The 17,841-nt window shown below is 36.7% G+C and overlaps 1 protein-coding gene across 6 annotated transcripts in view; it reads left to right on the forward strand.

Moving 5' to 3' along the window:
- The window catches only part of RAPGEF6 (Rap guanine nucleotide exchange factor 6), a 234,471-nt gene that overhangs the window by 138,702 nt on the left and 77,928 nt on the right, over positions 1-17,841 (forward strand). For all 6 annotated transcript variants that reach the window (XM_065918156.1, XM_065918157.1, XM_065918160.1 and 3 more), the window contains 5 exons: positions 4,957-5,134; positions 7,118-7,254; positions 11,259-11,417; positions 12,262-12,414; positions 16,540-16,704. In XM_065918156.1, the coding sequence (XP_065774228.1) occupies positions 4,957-5,134; positions 7,118-7,254; positions 11,259-11,417; positions 12,262-12,414; positions 16,540-16,704 (792 nt within the window). The remainder of the gene's footprint in view (positions 1-4,956; positions 5,135-7,117; positions 7,255-11,258; positions 11,418-12,261; positions 12,415-16,539; positions 16,705-17,841) is intronic.

Here is a 17,841-nt window from a genome sequence, read left to right on the forward strand (position 1 = left end):
TATATTCAAATCACAAGCCTCAATTCCAGTTCCTGAAATTTCTGACCACAATCTGCAAGTCTGGTTTTATATTCCACTGTTTCTCATTTAACACATTCTAGATTCTAGTCCATGACAAATACATATGCTATTCCCTGAATGAGTTTATCTTTACCTAGTCCTACTTTCATAATTCTGTTCTTCCTACAGCTCCACCTAGATGACATTTTTGTATTGCCTCTCACATGCTGGAACCCACAGCAGTTTTTCTGTGGGTCTTACCAGTTTTTTCACTCTGCTTTTTTATGTTGTGCTGCTGTTGTTGATATTGTTCATTCGCTAAGTTGAGTCTGATTCTTTGTGACCCCAGGGACTACAACACGCCAAGCTTCCCTGGAGTTCATCACCATCTCCTGGGGTTTGCTCAAGCTCATGTCCATTGAGTTGGTGATGCCATCCAACCATCTCATCCTCTGTCATCCCCTTCTCCTCCTGCCTTCAATTCTTTTCCAGCATCAGGGTCTTTTCCTATGAGTTAGCTCTTTACCTCAGGTGGTTGGAGTATTGGAACTTCAGCATCAGTCCTTCCAGTGAATATTCAGGGTTGATTTCCTTTAGGATTGACTGGTTTACTCTCCTTGCAGTCCAAGGGACTCTGATTTCTTTGGCACTCAGCCTTTATGGTCCAACTTTGACATCTGTCCACGACTACTGGAAAAACCATAGGTTTGACTGTATGAAACTTCCTAGTGTAGCTTTTTAACCTGTAAGCTTGATCTTTCATCATCATAATTGATTTTTAGTATGCATTTTCTTCCTTTTGTATCTCATTCTGAGTTAAGCAGTGTTGGCAGTTAAGAAGCAATCTAGACATGTTTTTAGTTGAATAACATTTGAAAATAGAAATGAATATTGTTTCCAGGGAAAATGCATAGGATTAGTACTAACGGATTGATAATCCAGAACAAAGGAGACCTTGCCTTCCTACCTGCCCTGTTGTAGAGATACTGGACTGGGCCAGCCTAGAATGCATTACTGTGAAGGAATAATTTCACAGGGATGTTGCCCTGACTAGAAAGTCTAAGAGGAAACTTAAGGAGTAAATGATCCATGAAAAGGGTTGAATGAAATACTGAAAATGGAAATTCAGTAAAGATAAGCACTGAAAATCTCAGGTTCAGCTTAATCTTTGCTCTAAATTTGAAAATGTGGCTTCTGTAATTTGTGTAACTTCTCATTCTAATGTGCAGTTCTCCTCATAGAGCTTCATGTTTATGTAGGTACAGACAGAAAAAGAATATCCTCTGGTGGTTTATTTGGAGAAGGCCAAGTCAACAGAAAATCACCTCCGACTGTCTACCTTACCGAATTATATTTATACACATACAAAGAGACACATTCATACTATGGGAAAAGGAAAACACAAAAAGTTAAATACTTTTTAGCCCTTTGACCATTATACATCTTCCTCCCTGGGCTTAATCCATTTGTCATAATCTTTCTGAGGGTCTACTGTATCCCAGCTGCTGGGATAAAATAGTTGAAAGGCCAGACCTTCAAATTTTTTCATACCCTAACTTAATGAATGTGGCATATCTTTTGACCTACTGTTTTTGTAACAACTTTGATATTATCATATTGAGTGTCTGAGGCTCTGTTAAATTTTCTTTTTTGCTTTTTTCCTCTCTTTGCTTTAGTTTGTTTAGTCAGTCAGTCATGTCTGGCTGTTCACGACCCCATGGGCTGTAGCCTACCAGGCTCCTCTGTCCTTAGAATTTACAAGGCAAAAATACTGGAGTTGGTTGCTATTTCCTCCTCCAGGGGATCTTCCTGACCCAGGGATTGAACCTGCATCTCTTGCATTAGCAGGTGGATTCTTTACCCGTTCGAAGCCCTTGGTTCAGTTTTGGTAGTTTTTGGTGGGTTTTTTTGGTTTGTTTTGTTTTTTTGCTCTTCTTCAAATTACTCTTTTTATAATTTACATTTCTTTATTGATATTTCCCATTTTACCCTCAATTACATTTGTGTTTTCTTTTAAATCTCTGAATTTACTTAAATGTCAAAAATTCATGTCTCCTAATTTCATCATTCCTAGATATTCTTATATTGGTTTTGCTCCAGGTTATGGTCACATTTTCTAGCTTCTTCATCTGTCTAATAATTCTATATTGTATGCTAGACACTGTGGATACTACATATTTTAAAAAATCCTATTTAGTTATTAAAGAAACTTCATTCCTAGGAACTGCATCTTCAGCAGCATCATATAGTGACTTCCAGTCTTGTTGGTCATCATACCTACGTTTACCTTAAAGATTTGGCTTCTGTTTGTTTAGTCAGAGACTGAGACCTTGGACTCTACATCGAACTTTTTGTTTACTTATTTTTTAACTATGAAAACCTTTTTAATTTTCTAGCATGTTTCTGGTCACTCTTTGATATTTTTTATTCTTAATTCTTATTTTACCACATCATCCCTCTTGTAGGCTCTGAATGCTTTAGCAGTTGAGTATATTCTCTTAACTAATTTTATTCATTCTTTTTCTTTTGAAAAATGTTCAGGTAAAAGAAGACATGATAAAAATAATTATATTCTTTCCTTTTCAGATGACCTTAGAAAGTTCCTAAGAGTTATCTTAGTAACCTTCTCCCAATCCCTACCCGTGATTTTCATTCTCCCCAAAAGTTATTTTCTTTAATACCTTCATTTTTCATGCACGTGATGGCAAGCCTTCCTTATTGTCCACATAACTGAATTGCATCTTGCCTTTATTAAAATTTTGAGTTATCCCTCTTTTTATCAGAAAAAATCTAGAAGGTAAGAATGAGATGAGGTTGAAATAGTCTGGATCAGAGGATGAAAACCTGAGATTGAGTTGAAGACATGGTAGTTAAGAACTCAAATTTAAGGTAGATTATCCTTAAAACTTGATAGGAGAGAAAAAGACCATTATATCAGAGATGAGTGTCTAAATTCTGAAAAATTTAATTAACTTGTGTGAAAAATATTACTTCAGTGTTTTTCTAACACTCATTTCTTAGGTTAAAATCAGTGTTTGTAAATAGATTGGGTTTTGGAAAAGTCATTTTAGTATCTGCACATTTAAATTAAAGCTACTTATTTTTGAAAAGAGGTTGTAACTTGCTAGCAAGTTTTTAGTTCCAAAGATACATCATTTAGAAATGAGTTTCACTTAAATACTAACATTTCATAGTCAAAAATGACTTAAGAGAGCATGCTAGTCATGTAAGAGAGGATTGCCCCTCTATGATCCTTAAGAGCCAGCTTGTCTAATCTTAAAGATTTCAAGTTAGCTGTTTTAATCTAGTTTAACTCTTCATTAAAACTTTTACTGAAAGCTGTGCCGAAGTCCGTAGGAAGTATAGAATGTGGTCTTATAAAACAAATCAGAACTCTTTCAGTTGGAGGTATCAGAGCCTTAACTTGAATTAACAAAAGCCAGAAAGGATAATTTATTGATCCCCAGAGAAAACAGAGGCAACTCTGACCTCAAGGAACCTGGATGCTTTTGTCTGCCCCTGTCTGTCTAGTCATTTCACTCCCGGTAGCTTGATTGCTCTTCCTCCCTCGCCCTCTGTGACACTTGCTGTCAGAAGTCATCTTTGCCGCACATGCTCCACTCTTTCCATCTCTGTCCTGCATGACACATTTTTGGTTTTTTATTTTTGTTGCTTTGTGTCAGTCTTGATCTCTTTATGTCTGCTGTCTTCTTGTTCAGTGTCCTTCCTCTGCATTCCTCTACCCCATTCTCTGTCAGCTGATTCCATTTTCTCCCACCACAGAAAGGCATTCTCATGTGGCTGTGGGCTGCCCTGCATCACATTCTTCCAATTCATCAACCAGAGAAGAAAAGATGCTCTACTCTCCAGCTCCAGTTATAAAAATCCATAGGAAAGGACTTTCTCCCTTAGCTTACCTAGCCAGAAACGGGACACTGTTTCCTTTTGAAATAGTGGGTTAAGTTGGAGAGGAACAAATTAGTGAATGTTTGACACAGGAGATGAGACTTAAGTATTTGAATGAAGGTTCTGTAGTTTTCAGTTAATACTCTCATATGAGTGCTTATTTGTTATGAAAATTCCTGTATGTTCTACTCACTTTTTTCATATCTGCTTCAGTATTCATGCTTTTTCATTTATAATATGAATCAAATGAGTATAATGTTTAGAAATATTGCTGAATAGTCCACTTCAGCAGAATTTTATTTCCCAAAATACATTCTCATTGTTTTCTGAGTGACATTTAAATTTACATTTTTTTAAAAATCTGGTAATTCTTTTACAAATATCTGAGACTAGTATATTTACAAAGTTCAGCTTGCTAGTATAAGTTTATTTTCTTCAAGATTGCCTAGAGTAACCTTGGCTTTTCTTTGCTTATTGTTAGATTGTTAGATTGAATTATTGGAAAGAGATAAGTATTTGTTCAGTCCTTCATAGTTGTTGCATTTTAGCAGTTTTCAGTACTGTTATTTACCTGTTTTATACTTATTTCTTAATTTACGTGACTCCCTACTCTACTAGACTCTAAACCTGTGGTGAAAGAATAATAACCTTATTTAAAATAGCCAACGTAAACTAAGAAGGTACTCCTATAATGATTGTTTGTAAACTGTCTTTCTCTTTCTTTCACTTAATATTTTAAGAAATGTACTTTTAAGGAATATAAGTGTTTTTTGGAAAAACGTATTAATACATTTAGTGATGTTTGAATCTCTTGACCATTTTATACTTACTGCCTGAGACTTATCAATTTAGATGTCACACTGTGAAATGATGGCCTGTATTTTGGGCAGAGAACCTTTTCTTAATAAGTATCATTTTGTTTTCGATACAACATACAGTGTTGCCTAATTCTTGATAATATTTAGTGGACGGGATAGTTTATTTCATTCAGATTGTAATACATAATTTTTATAACATGAAGTGATAAGTGATCAAGATTTCTTTCTGTAGGCTACCGAAAGTGAAGTAGGAGATGTCGATTTAACACGTCTTCCAGAAGGACCTGTTGATTCTGAAGATGAAGAAGAGGAAGATGAAGAGATTGATCGAACAGATCCTCTGCAGGGGCGGGATCTTGTCCGAGAATGTCTGGAAAAAGAACCTGCAGATAAAACTGATGATGACATTGGTAAGAAATACATCTGTTCACAATAGGAATATATAGTTTAATGTATATATAGTTATCTGTTGGTGCATGACACATTATCGCCGAAAATTTTTTGTGGGTCAGGAATTCAGGAGCAGCCTAGCTGAGTGATTCTGGCTCATTCTGTCTCACATGGTTGTAGTCAGAATGTGGCAGGGATTATAGTCATCTGAGGCTTCACTGGGCTGAGCTAGAGGATCTGCTTCCAAGGTGGCTGCTCATGTGACTTTGGTCATAGAACCTCAGTTCTTCACGCAGGCCCCTCCAGAGATGGCCTAAAAGTTCTCACAACATGGCAGTTGGTTTCTCCCAGAGCCAATAATTCAGGGGAGAATAAGATGCCACAGTGTCTTTTCTGATCTGACCTCAGGAATGACACATCATTGCTTCTTCCCAGTATGTTTGTCACACAGAGCAACCCTCATGCAGTAAGGGAGCGGACTGCATCCAGACATGACCATCAGGAGGCCGGATTTGTCTGGGGACATCTTTGAGGCTAGCTGCCCTGATAATGAGAGCTTGTTCGGAGGTTTAGCAGTGGAACACAATCCTCATATACCCTTAACCAAAGGCTGGTTCCCCTTTGTCAGGGAATGTTCTCTTCAAGATACTCCTGTATCGGGACAGCTTGTCATCTTTGACTGAGTGTACAACTTCAGGAGGGACGCATGCTTGAAGCAGTAAGGGAGGAAAGGGACATTTGCCTTGACAACCAGACCAGCTGAATCAACCCTGACGATCTTTGGGTGATGAGAGGCCTCACATGCTGTTTGCCCCAGTTTATAAAACAAAAGCTTTGATTACATTGAAGTGGTTTTCCCTTTCATGTCCATAAGAAATTTACAACACAGGACATCGATGTCCAGTGTCTGAATTTTAAGACTTCAGATGTTATTAAAAAAATCATAGTTTTGCCTCTCCAGCTTTTGATTCAAATTTTATGAATTTTTCTTTAATTTCTTGTAATTGACATTAGAGATTGAATAATACTAAAGATGTTAATGTCATCTTTAAGGACAAAGTTTACTTAGTATCATTATATGTTATGATTCATTTAAAATTTTATCATAGATTTCTGTTTTAAAAGAGTTGTATTGCTGTGATTCAAATCAGAAGATACTGCTAGTAATTATTATAGTCTGTGGGAGTGAAGATCAATATGTTTAAACATTCCTTATCATGCTGATAACATATAGTTACACAACCTACCGTTGAGACTCCTGTTGTGAATGCTATCTGGACAGAAACTAAGTGCATTTTCAGTGATAAAGAATTGTACACTATGCACTTTTTACAAGGTTTATTTTAAAAATGAAATTTAATTAACTTATAGTTATCTGTGGGTTGATAACTCCTTATCATTTCCGTCTACTTCAGCTTTAGCTGACTGCTTAAATGTATTTTTTTTCTTTATATTTGTCTTTATTGCTCACATATCTATACAAGGGAAGGGACTCGGGCACTCAAACAGTTCTTGGTTAAATTAGATAGTTACCTTGTATTTGCTTTGAGAAGTCTTAAAGTAGTATTCACATTTGTTATCCCTAATTTAATTACTTACTGACATTTATTAATAACTACTTAAAACTCTAGCCCATAAGAAACAGACAGAAGCTCTTTTCAGTAATTTGTTAGATCAAAGGCCATCGCTAAACCTAACCACCATGAAATAGCATCTCCTACAAGGAAAATTAGCTAAACTCTCCAGCCTCATCTGAGCCTGTAGTTTCCAGGTTTTCTCTGAATTCTGGTGTCTTCCATTATGCCTGTATTTTTGTGTGAGTCTGAATGTATCCATTAACCAGATTTTTTTAAGCAACAGTCATCTTGCATCTTGGCTTCTCTAGTTAAGCATCATGAATTCCTAAGTTGATTAGGAAATTGGGTATTGGATTCTAGATTTTATTGTATCTTTAAACTGTAGTGCTTGATGAGCACTAAACTAGAATTTCTGTTTTTTAACAGAACAATTGCTGGAGTTTATGCACCAGCTTCCTGCTTTTGCAAACATGACTATGTCTGTAAGGAGAGAACTCTGCTCAGTGATGATTTTTGAAGTAGTAGAGCAGGCTGGAGCTATTATTCTTGAAGATGGGCAAGAGGTAGGTTAGCCAATAACTGGTACATATTACTTGGTTGTGGCAGCTAATTTTTAGAATGTTTAATTTTCATAAACTTGTATAAATCTTGACTTAAAAGTTATACAGTTTTTTAAATGAATGCTGATTTTGGGGTAGTTATAATATCTGAAGAGATAAGTTTCATTTTTGATTTTGTCTTAATTTTGATTTCCTAGCGGCCATGGACTTTACACAAAATAGATGTTCAGTAATTCATTGGGCCAAATTTGTTTAACTTCTCAAATTAAGTTGTAAGGCTTGAAAATATTCTTAATTATTATTAGTATATTTATAATATATTAAATGTTTATCAAGTATTTAATTTCCTTACCCCTCTTTTATATTACCCATTTTCTTTTTAAACAAAGGAAATGTGTTCATACCTGAGCCTCCTAGTGAGCTGCCGTCAGCTGAGGCATTCATGTGGCAGTTTTGTTCTCAAAAATGCCTGGATGGCACCTTGTGGATGGGTGGAGGGGAGGATTCAGAGGAATTGAAATGTGTTACTGCTATGAGGTAACACTTCACTGGTTTTCTTATTGAACTGATAAAAATTGATAGTGAGATATCAGTCAATGAACATTGTCATTATATACTGTTAATAGGAATATAAGCAGTTTTTCTGGAAAATCATTTAGCAGTTTTTAACACGGGCTTTTAGCAGTCTCTAATCTATCATTACCCTTCTGAATGTCTGTCCTCCAGACACAATATAAAACTCAGGGTTATGGCCAAAGGTATTCATTGTGACATATGTATAATATTAAAAATTGGAAATAACCAAAATATATCCCCCAAATAAGCAGTGGTTAACTAAATGAGTATATGGCCACAGGTTATAATATCATATAGGTTTTCAAATGATTGTAATAGAAATCTTTGAAGGTGGGGCCTTACCTTTAGCTTCATTTACATACTTTCTCCCCGTATCCTAGAAAACATTTAACACATGGGATATACTAAAAAAAAAGTTTGAACAAATGAATATAGTATCAAATTTTTTTAAAATTATATAGAATAATCTAAATAGTTCAACAGTGTGAGATAAGATAAACATGGGAGGAGAATACTAAACTTTTAATGACAACTATACAAACAGTAGTATTTTAAATAACTTTTCCACAAATTTTGTCTTTTAATTTTTTACAGTTCTGTCAGCAAAACTTTCTTGTGTGCCTGCTTTTTGCGACGTACTATTCTAAACACTGTGAGGATAGTGGTGGAAAAACCCAACACAGGCCCTGTCCTCAAGTAACTTGTATAATTGTAAAATTACACAATAATTATATTTTATATTTGAAATAACAAAGCCCCACAGTTTTGACAAAAATATATCTTCTTGCCACTGATTCTCCTTAAGAACTGATAATCCAGATTTTCCTTAAATCACATTAAAATTTTTGAAAGTTTAGACTAATAAAAAGAATATTAAATGAGAACAAGTAGTCTTTCATGGATATGCAGTAGGCTTTGCAATATGTCTCTTTACAGCATTAAACACTTTGGTATAAATTGAGAGCAGTATTTTCTTAACATTAGAAATTTTTGGCATATTTTTAGGTATACCTTAAAATTCAAGTTTTTAATAGTTTTTCATAATCATTAGCTACCTTTTTTTTTTTTTCCTTTTGAATGTTTGCTGTGTGCCAGACATCATTCCAGTCTGGAATTTATTGCTATTTATTACTTGATTTATAATAAACTCATTTTTAGTTAAAAGTTCAATTGTGATAGGTGATATTGTTCCACCCATTATAGCAGTAGAGAAACTGAAGCAACTTTCCCAGACTCATTCAGCTGATCAGTGGCAGATGTGGATTCACATTCCAAGAGTTTATGGTCTTACTTCCAGATGAGTACATCAAGAGAAGCTAAAGGCAAAGGAGAAAAGGAAAGGTACACCCATTTGAATGCAGAGTTCCATAGAATACCAGGGAGAAATAAGAAATCCTTCCTCCATGATCAGTGGAAAGAAATAGAGGAAAACAGTAGAATGGGAAAGACTAGAGATCTCTTCAAGAAAATTAAGAGATACCAAAGGAACATTTCATGCAAAGATGGGCACAATAAAGGACAGAAATGGTATGGCCCTAACAGAAGCAGAAGATATTAAGAAGTGGTGGCAAGAATACATAGAAGAACTATACAAAAAAAAATTTTCATGTCCCAGATAACCACGATGGTGTGATCACTCACCTAGAGCCAGACATCCTGGAATGTGAAGTCAAGTGGGCTTTAGGAAGCATCGCCACAAACAAAGCTAGTGGAGGTGATGGAATTCCAGTTGAGCTATTTCAAATCCTAAAAGATGATGCTGTTAAAGTGCTGCACTCAATATGCCAGCCAATCTGGAAAACTCAGCAGTGGCTGCAGGACTGAAAAAGGTCCATTTTCATTCCAATCCTGTAAAAGGGCAATGCCAAAGAATGTTCAGACTACCACATGATAGCACTCATCTTACACCCTAGCAAAGTAATGCTCAAAATTCTCCAAGTGAGGCTTCAACAGCTCGTGAACCATGAACTTCCAGATGTTCAAGCTGGATTTAGAAAAGGCAGAGGAACCAGGGATCAAATTGCCAACATCTGTTGGATCGTCAAAAAACCAAGAGAGTTCCAGAAAAACATCTACTTCTGCTTTATTGATTATGCCAAAGCCTTTGACTTTGTAGATCACAACAAACTGAGGAAAATTCTTCAAGAAATGGGAATACCAGACCATCTTACCTGCCTCCAGGGAAATCTGTATGCAGGTCAAGAAGCAACAGTTAGAATTGGACATGGAACAACAGACTGGTTCCAAATTGGGAAGGAGTATCTCAAGGCTGCATATTGTCACCCTGCTTATTTAACTTATATGCAGAGAACATTTTGTGAAATGCAGAGCTGGATGAAGCACAACCTGGAATCAAGATTTCTGGGAGAAGTATCAATAACCTCAGATACACAGATGACACATCCCTAATAGCAGATAGTGAAGAGGAACTAAAGTGCCTCTTGATGAAAATGAAAGAGGAGAGTGAAGAAGCTGGTTTAAAGCTCTGCATTCAGAAAACTAAGATCATGGCATCCGGTCCATCACAAATAGATGGAGAAACAATGGCAACAGTGACAGACTTTATTTTCTTGGTGATTTTCAAAATCGCTGCAGATGGTGAATGCAGCCTCGAGATTAAAAGACACTTGCTCCTTGGAAGAAAAGCAACCTAGACAGCATATTAAAAGGCAGAGACATTACTTTGCCAACAAATGTCCATCAGTCAAAGCTATGGTTTTTTCAGTAGTCATGTATGGATATGAGAGTTGGACTATAAAGAAAGCTGAGCACCAAGAATTGATGCTTTTGAACTATGGTGGTGGAGAAAACTCTTGAGAGTCTCTTGGACTGCAAGGAGATGAAACTAGTCAGTCCTAACAGAAATCAGTCCTGAATATTCATTGGAAGGACTGATGCTGAAGATGAAACTCCAGTACTTTGGCCACCTGATGTAAAGAGCTGACTCATTGGAAAAGACCCTGATGCTGGGAAAGATTGAAGGCAGGAGGAGAAGGGGATGACAAGAGGATGAGGCGGTTGGATGGCTTCACCGACTCAATGGACATGAGTTTGAGCAAGTTCGGGAGTTTGGTGATGGACAGGGAAGCCTTGCATGCTGCAGTCCATGGGGTCTCAAAGAGTTGGACATGACTAAGCGACTAAACTGTGGTCTTAGCCGTAACGTTATTTTGTCTTAGAGTATTTTGGCCAGTTATGTGGGTCCCTGATTTTCTTTGGTGACTAAAAGAAGAAAGAGTAAAATAAACTGTAGTCGTTTTCTTAACAGAAACAGGGTGTTATTTAGTGATATATTCTGATCTGACAGAATATGCAGTAATATAATGAGATCTTTTATAAATTATATGAGTTCTGTGTACTGATTATTTTTCAAAGTTAACATATAATCATCTTTTCTCAAAGATTCTTAAAACCTGTCGTCTTCTCTATAGCTTGATTCATGGTATGTTATTTTAAATGGCACTGTGGAAATCAGTCATCCAGATGGAAAAGTTGACAATCTCTTTATGGGAAATAGTTTTGGAATCACACCCACTCTGGATAAACAGTACATGCATGGAGTTGTTAGGACTAAAGTAGATGACTGTCAGGTAAGCTTATCATTGGTTATGTTCTCTTGTTTCTTTTTTTAAAACATTTTTATTTTATATTGGAGTAGAGTGGATTACTTACGTTAGGATAGTTTTAAGTAGACAGCGAAGGATCGTTTCAGTCGCACATAAATGTTGTGTCTACTCTCCCTCAAACTGCACTCCCACCCTGGCCGCCACATAACATTGAGCCGAGTCCTCTTTGCTGCAGAGCAGGTCCTTGTTGGTTATCCATTCTAAATATAGCAGTGTATGTTCTTTTGTTTCTGGGGTTTTTTTTTGTTCTCCTGTTTCTTGATTTTAAATGGCTGAGCCTTTTTCCTTCCTCAAAATAAAATAGCTTGATTTGAGAATTAGAAGTTTGAAAAACTCACAGTTAATAAAGGAAAGTAGATTTTATATCTGCTGCAAATATTTGTGGAATTAAACTATACATATTTTAAAGAGAGTATACCCAATAAATGTTTATTTGTTAAATATCTATGTGATATTAGCCAGCTCAGTCTCCTTTTTGTTTTTTTTTATTCAATAGAGGAAGAAATAGGAACTTCTGAGTTGTTTGTTTCTAACTTACTCCTGCTTCATGTTTTCTTTGCATAGTGTCAGTTTTGAAAGAAGTATTTGCTTACTTCTCCTTTTAGAGCAGAATTCACACAGATTTAACTTCTTTGGTCTTTTTGTGCGTGATTTATTTATTTTACCTTGATTTTTGTTGCGTAAAGGAGTTAAATAAAAAAGAACTGATATGTCACTTGAGTTCTTACCTTTGTGCTCTGCCTTGGTGCATAGTGATATATTTATGTATTATAGGTTTATTAATTGTCCCCATGTTGTTCTTGGACAGTTTGTCTGCATAGCCCAGCAGGATTATTGGAGAATTTTAAATCATGTTGAAAAAAATACCCATAAAGTTGAGGAAGAGGGAGAAATTGTTATGGTACATGAGCATCGTGAACTGGATCGAAGTGGAACCAGGAAAGGACACATTGTAATTAAGGTGGGTGTGTTTTACTTATTATTCTTTTTATTGATAGAATAAAACCTTCATCTTGTTTAAAAAGACTTTGAACTGCTTATTAAGTAGTGCAAGATAATTCACTGACTTTGGGATCCAGTGTATACAAGTGTGTCCTTTTGACTTTCTCTTAGTTGGTTTTTAACAGCATTTTATTGGGTAAAGATGACACTGCTGTGTAATTTCAGTATGGAAGGATATTACTTAGAATTTACCAGTCAAAATTTTCCTTCTCAAATTTGTGATTCATCAATAATGGGATTTAATTTCATCAAATATAGCAATATTTAGAAACAAAACAGAAATTGAAAGGACCAGCCATCAACGTACAAAGAATCCTAGATGAAGATGGAGAGTGCTTATGGGATCTCTGTGTCATTGAAATAGACATTAGCCTCTCTGAACCTCAGTTTTTTAATCTGAAAATGGGGATGCTATGGCAGGTCTTCATTAGGGCTAAATGTAGCAAATCAAAAGCCTTAGCATGCTGTAGAGTCTAAGTATTAATACCCATGTTGTTTTCCCTTCTCTGATTCCCTCTCCCCTCTGATCCTTGCCCCCTTGCCTTTCACTTTCCTGTCTGCCTGTCTTAATGGCATCTGAATCTCTTGAAGGAAATGGCAACCCATTTCCACTCCAGTGTTCTTGCCTTGAAAATCCCATGGACAGAAGAGTCTGGCAGGCTACAGTCCATGGATCACAAAGAGTCGGACATGACTGAGCACACACAGATGTAAAATAGAGCAATTATAGTTGGAAGAGAGGAAATAAATGCTTGACTTTTTTCTTTTCAAGCTAGTGTTGGTTGCAAAATAGCGAAATGTGTTATTTTTCATTATAAGAGCAGCAGTTTATTTAACAATAAGAGGGACTGGTTGGTCAGATCAGATATTCCTTAAGAGTCAGACTATTTCTAAACACTCCTTTTCTTTTCCTAAGCTGATCAGTGTAAGCTTTCTGTGTAGGAAAAAAATTGAATATATGTGTGGATTGTCACAGGCTGTCTTTTTATGAAGGCTCGTGTTGAGGCTTTTTTTTTTTTAAATAATTTCAAACTTACAGAAAAGTTGCAAGAACAGTATAGAGAGTGTCCTGACTCAGATTCCCCCACTGTTAACATTCCCTTGCATTTTCTCCATTTTCATCAGTTTATTTCAACCTTTTGAGAGCAGTCTGCAAATGTGATGCCTCATTACTTTAAAATATTTCATTGTGTACTTCCTAAAAATAAGAACAGTCTCCTACATAAACACCATGGAACCCTTCAAGTTAGGAAATGAACATTGATAAAGCCATTCAGCCCACAGACCCCATTTAGATTTTCACCAACTCTCCCCAAAATGGCTTTTTTTCATTTTTGGCTCAATCTCATCCAGGCACACAGTTGCGTTTAGTTGTCATGTCACTTAAGTCTACTCCAGGAATAGTTATTCCTTTTTCACATTCTCAGCAATTTTGATGAATATAGACCTTGTAATCTGCAGTATGACCCCCAGACTAGATCTGTCTGGTGTTTCCTCATGCCCAGACTAAAGTTACACTTTCCTGGCTGGAACCCCACAGAAATAATGTTCTGCTCTTCTAGTACATCTCATCAGCGAGCACACAGTGTCCACCTGTGCCACCACGAGTGAAGTTAATCTTAATCGCCTGGTCCTGTTGGTGTCTGTCAAGTTTCCTTACTGTGAAATCACCATTTTACCCATTGTAATTGATAAGCATTTGAAGCACTGATGTTCTGGGATAGTGTCAGTATGTCTTGCAGACCTCTATCCACCAGTCTTAATTTAGATTGACTACTCCTGCCTGAAATGGTGATTTTCTATTTCCATTATTTCTTCTACATTTATTGTCATTCTGCTGTAAGAATGGGCATTCTCTCCTCTTTGATTATATTGGTCTCATGTATTTCTTTACCATCAGCATTGTTCTGATTGATTGTCCCAGATTTAGCCAGTGGGACCCTCTTAAGGGTGTTGATTCCTATATTCTTCTGACATGTTCCCATCATTTTTGAGAGCTTCCCTGTTATCTGGCAAAACAAGATATTCCAGGCTCATCTTTTACTTTTCCTGCCCCTGCTTTGAAATCAGACATTGCTCCAGAGAGCCCTGGATCCTCCTCATAGATAAAAGCACTTAAAAACCAAAATCAGGGCACTCACTCTGTTCACTGTTACTGTGGTGTCATTGCTTCTAGAGCATTTCCTCAGAGAGGTAGGAATACGTATTTATTTACTATAAATTCGTGCACATCTGTACCTTTTTATATCTGTCTGTCTCAGTCATGAGCTTATACCCGGACTCTCAGTTCTAGTACTGTACCACAGAGTTAGTTTTATAGCCTCTTCCTTTCCCTCATTGTAAATAACCTTATCTAACAGTGGCTCTTGTTATGCTCTGTATATTTACTTGCTTGCTCTTTGTAACCAACCTCTACCAGCTAGCCATCTCCTTCACCTGCCCACTCGGCATACATGTCTCCCAGCATCCCACCTTTTTGGATGCTAGTGAGCAGTCTGGTAAGTGCCTCTGGATGATGATGGAACTTGTCATTAAATACTGCTTTTTAAAATACAACCTAATCTCCACAGATATCCCTCGGTGATTTACCTAATCAGAATAATGGCGTTTCTTTAACATGTCGATCGTTTTCACCCCTGACGTAGCTATGTGTGATCTGAGAACCAGATTTGAGTGACGTCAAATTGTGATTTGCCTGAATGACAGACCCAATTTAGAATTCCTAGTGTTTTTGAAGGTGGGAGAAGAATAGGAATGACCTGTGATTGTCTTGTCCCTTAAATAGGCAACTTAAAGAGCCTTTCCTCTGACTTCCTTCTAGAGAAATGATTTACATACCTAATTAGCAGTGGGTACCCTTTTTTAATCTTGTAATAATTTTTTAAACAAGAACATTGTTAGTATTAATATATATTTGTCGTGCAGTAATTCTGGCCAATGAAATCATTAGGATGAATGCACCAAATTGAAATCTGACATCATGGGCAGCAGTTGGTTTTTATATTTGGCTTAATACCTGGGTTATTTCTGTATTTGTTCTGCGTACCCATTTTTTAAGATGCTGCTAGGGTTAAAAAAAAAAAAGATGCTGCTAGAGTAATAAATTTTAACAGTGATTCAGGAATTCAAGGAAGAGCAATAGATTAATTTTACTTTCATTCCTTTTTATAAATTGAGAAACAAGCAAGCAGTTAAACTGAGTGCATGTAAAAAATGTCTACAGAACTTCTGGCTCCTCTGGCAGATGGGAATGGAGAAACCATAGAAGAGGAAACCCCTGTTCCAGGAAGTGGCAGTAATAAAACAAGCTATCTCAAACTATGTTGGTCCCATAACCTGGAACAGAAGGGGATTTAAGGATGATTAAATTTGGAAGAAAGCTTTATTTGTTTATTTATTTTCTTTAACTCTCACCTCTTTCTTCTCTTATTTATTTATTTTATTTTTTGCCTGTGGTGGATCTTTGTTGATGCACGGGGGCTTTCTCTAGTTGTGGCAGTAGGGGACTGCTCTTCATTGTGTGTGCAGGCTTCTTATTGTGGTGACTTCTCTTGTTATGGAACACAGGCTGTAGGTGCACAGGTTTCAGCAGTTGCTGTGTGTGGGTTCACTAGTTAAGGCTCTCGGGCTCTGGAGCACGGCTGGTAGTTGTGGTGCACAGGCTTAGTTGCAACATGGCATGTGGGGTCGTCCTGGACCAGGGATTGAACCAGTTTCCCTTGCTTTGCAAGGTGGATTCTTAATCGCTAGACCACCAGGGAAGGCCCTCTTCCTTCTCTTTACTCAAGGTAGTCATTATATTATCCCCCCATTGCTATAATGAAATATGGATAAAACAACTACAAGCCAAGGTAATGCTGTTGTGCATGTTTATTCCTCTGCCTTATTTCTCTCTAAACTTCTGAGTGATGATGAACTACATCCTAGAGACACTACCTACTTCCAGTGCTGAGAGCTTTAAAGATGAAACTTTACTTTGAGGACTTTGTAGTCGAGGAACTGCAAAGGGAGGTAATCAATAGGAGTTATTCGGTTCCTTAGTTACTTTTTTATTTTCTAATTCTTCCTTTGTTTTGATTTTTAGGCAACACCTGAGCGTCTCATCATGCATTTAATAGAAGAGCATTCCATTGTGGACCCAACTTATATAGAAGATTTCCTATTAACTTATAGAACATTTCTTCCAAGTCCTTTGGATGTTGGGACCAAACTGTTGGAATGGTTTAAAATTGACAGCTTAAGGGATAAGGTTGGTTTTATAAAGGGCATGAAAGTGATTTTAACCTTTATATTCCCCCAAAACCTTTTGCAGTTGACAAATTAAATGCTTATTTTGATAAGATTCAATTCACCTAAAAAATTAGTGAATCAGTAGACATATCTGGTTACTTTTATGACAAAATAGCTTGTAAAAAGTGGATTATTTTGCCTTCTAAAAGGCAGATACTGAAATCAGGCTGTGGTGTAGTTATAAATTCAGAAAATGCAGGATAGTAGTCTTGTACTTTTGGAGAAGGAAGTGGCAACCCACTCCAGTACTCTTGCCTGGAAAATCCCATGGACGGAGGAACCTGTTAGGCTACAGTCCTTGGAGTTGAGAAGAGTTGGTCACAACTGAGCGACTTCACTTTTACTTTTCACTTTCATGCATTGGAGAAGGAAATGGCAACCCACTCCAGTGTTCTTGCCTGGAGAATCCCAGGGATGGAGGAGCCTGATAGGCTGCCGTCTATGGGATTGCACAGAGTCAGACACGACTGAAGCGACTTAGCAGCAGCAGCAGTCTTGCACTTTATCAAAATACTTGGTTGTTTCAGAGGAGATCAGTAAAACATGTAAAAGTTTAGAAAGAATATTCACCAAGTACATTTTTTCAAGAGGGCTTAGAAACAATCTAAATAGAAAAACATTGATTTTTCTGAGTTAAAGACTTTATAATCATTTTTAAATTTATCTTTTTGAGTTTAATTTGTCACTGCTGTAACGCATTTAGATGTGGCATTGAGGGGTTTGTTTTTTTTTTTCTTTTTTTGCATTTAATGTTTAAGTAGATTATCTTAATTTTTTTATGGAGTGTTCATACTTTTCAATACTAGTAAAAACTAGTAAAACTAGTATTTCATGGAAAAACTAGTAATTCAGCTTGCTGGTATATAACTATCGAAAAACCATCTCAGTAATAGGAAGTTAGTTATTTTAAGAAAAATAAAAGTAGAGCCATAATTGCCTGGCATATCTTTCTGAGTTCTAGTTTGTGCTAAATCGCTTTAGTCTTGCCCAATTCTGTGCAACCCTGTGGACAGTAGCTTCCCAGGCTCCTCTGTCCATGGGATTATCCAAGCAAGAATACTGGAATGGGTTGCCATGCCCTCCTCCAGGGCATCTT

The sequence above is a fragment of the Muntiacus reevesi genome, chromosome 1 (genome assembly GCF_963930625.1).
Source record: "Muntiacus reevesi chromosome 1, mMunRee1.1, whole genome shotgun sequence".
NCBI classification, from domain to species: Eukaryota; Metazoa; Chordata; class Mammalia; order Artiodactyla; family Cervidae; genus Muntiacus; species Muntiacus reevesi.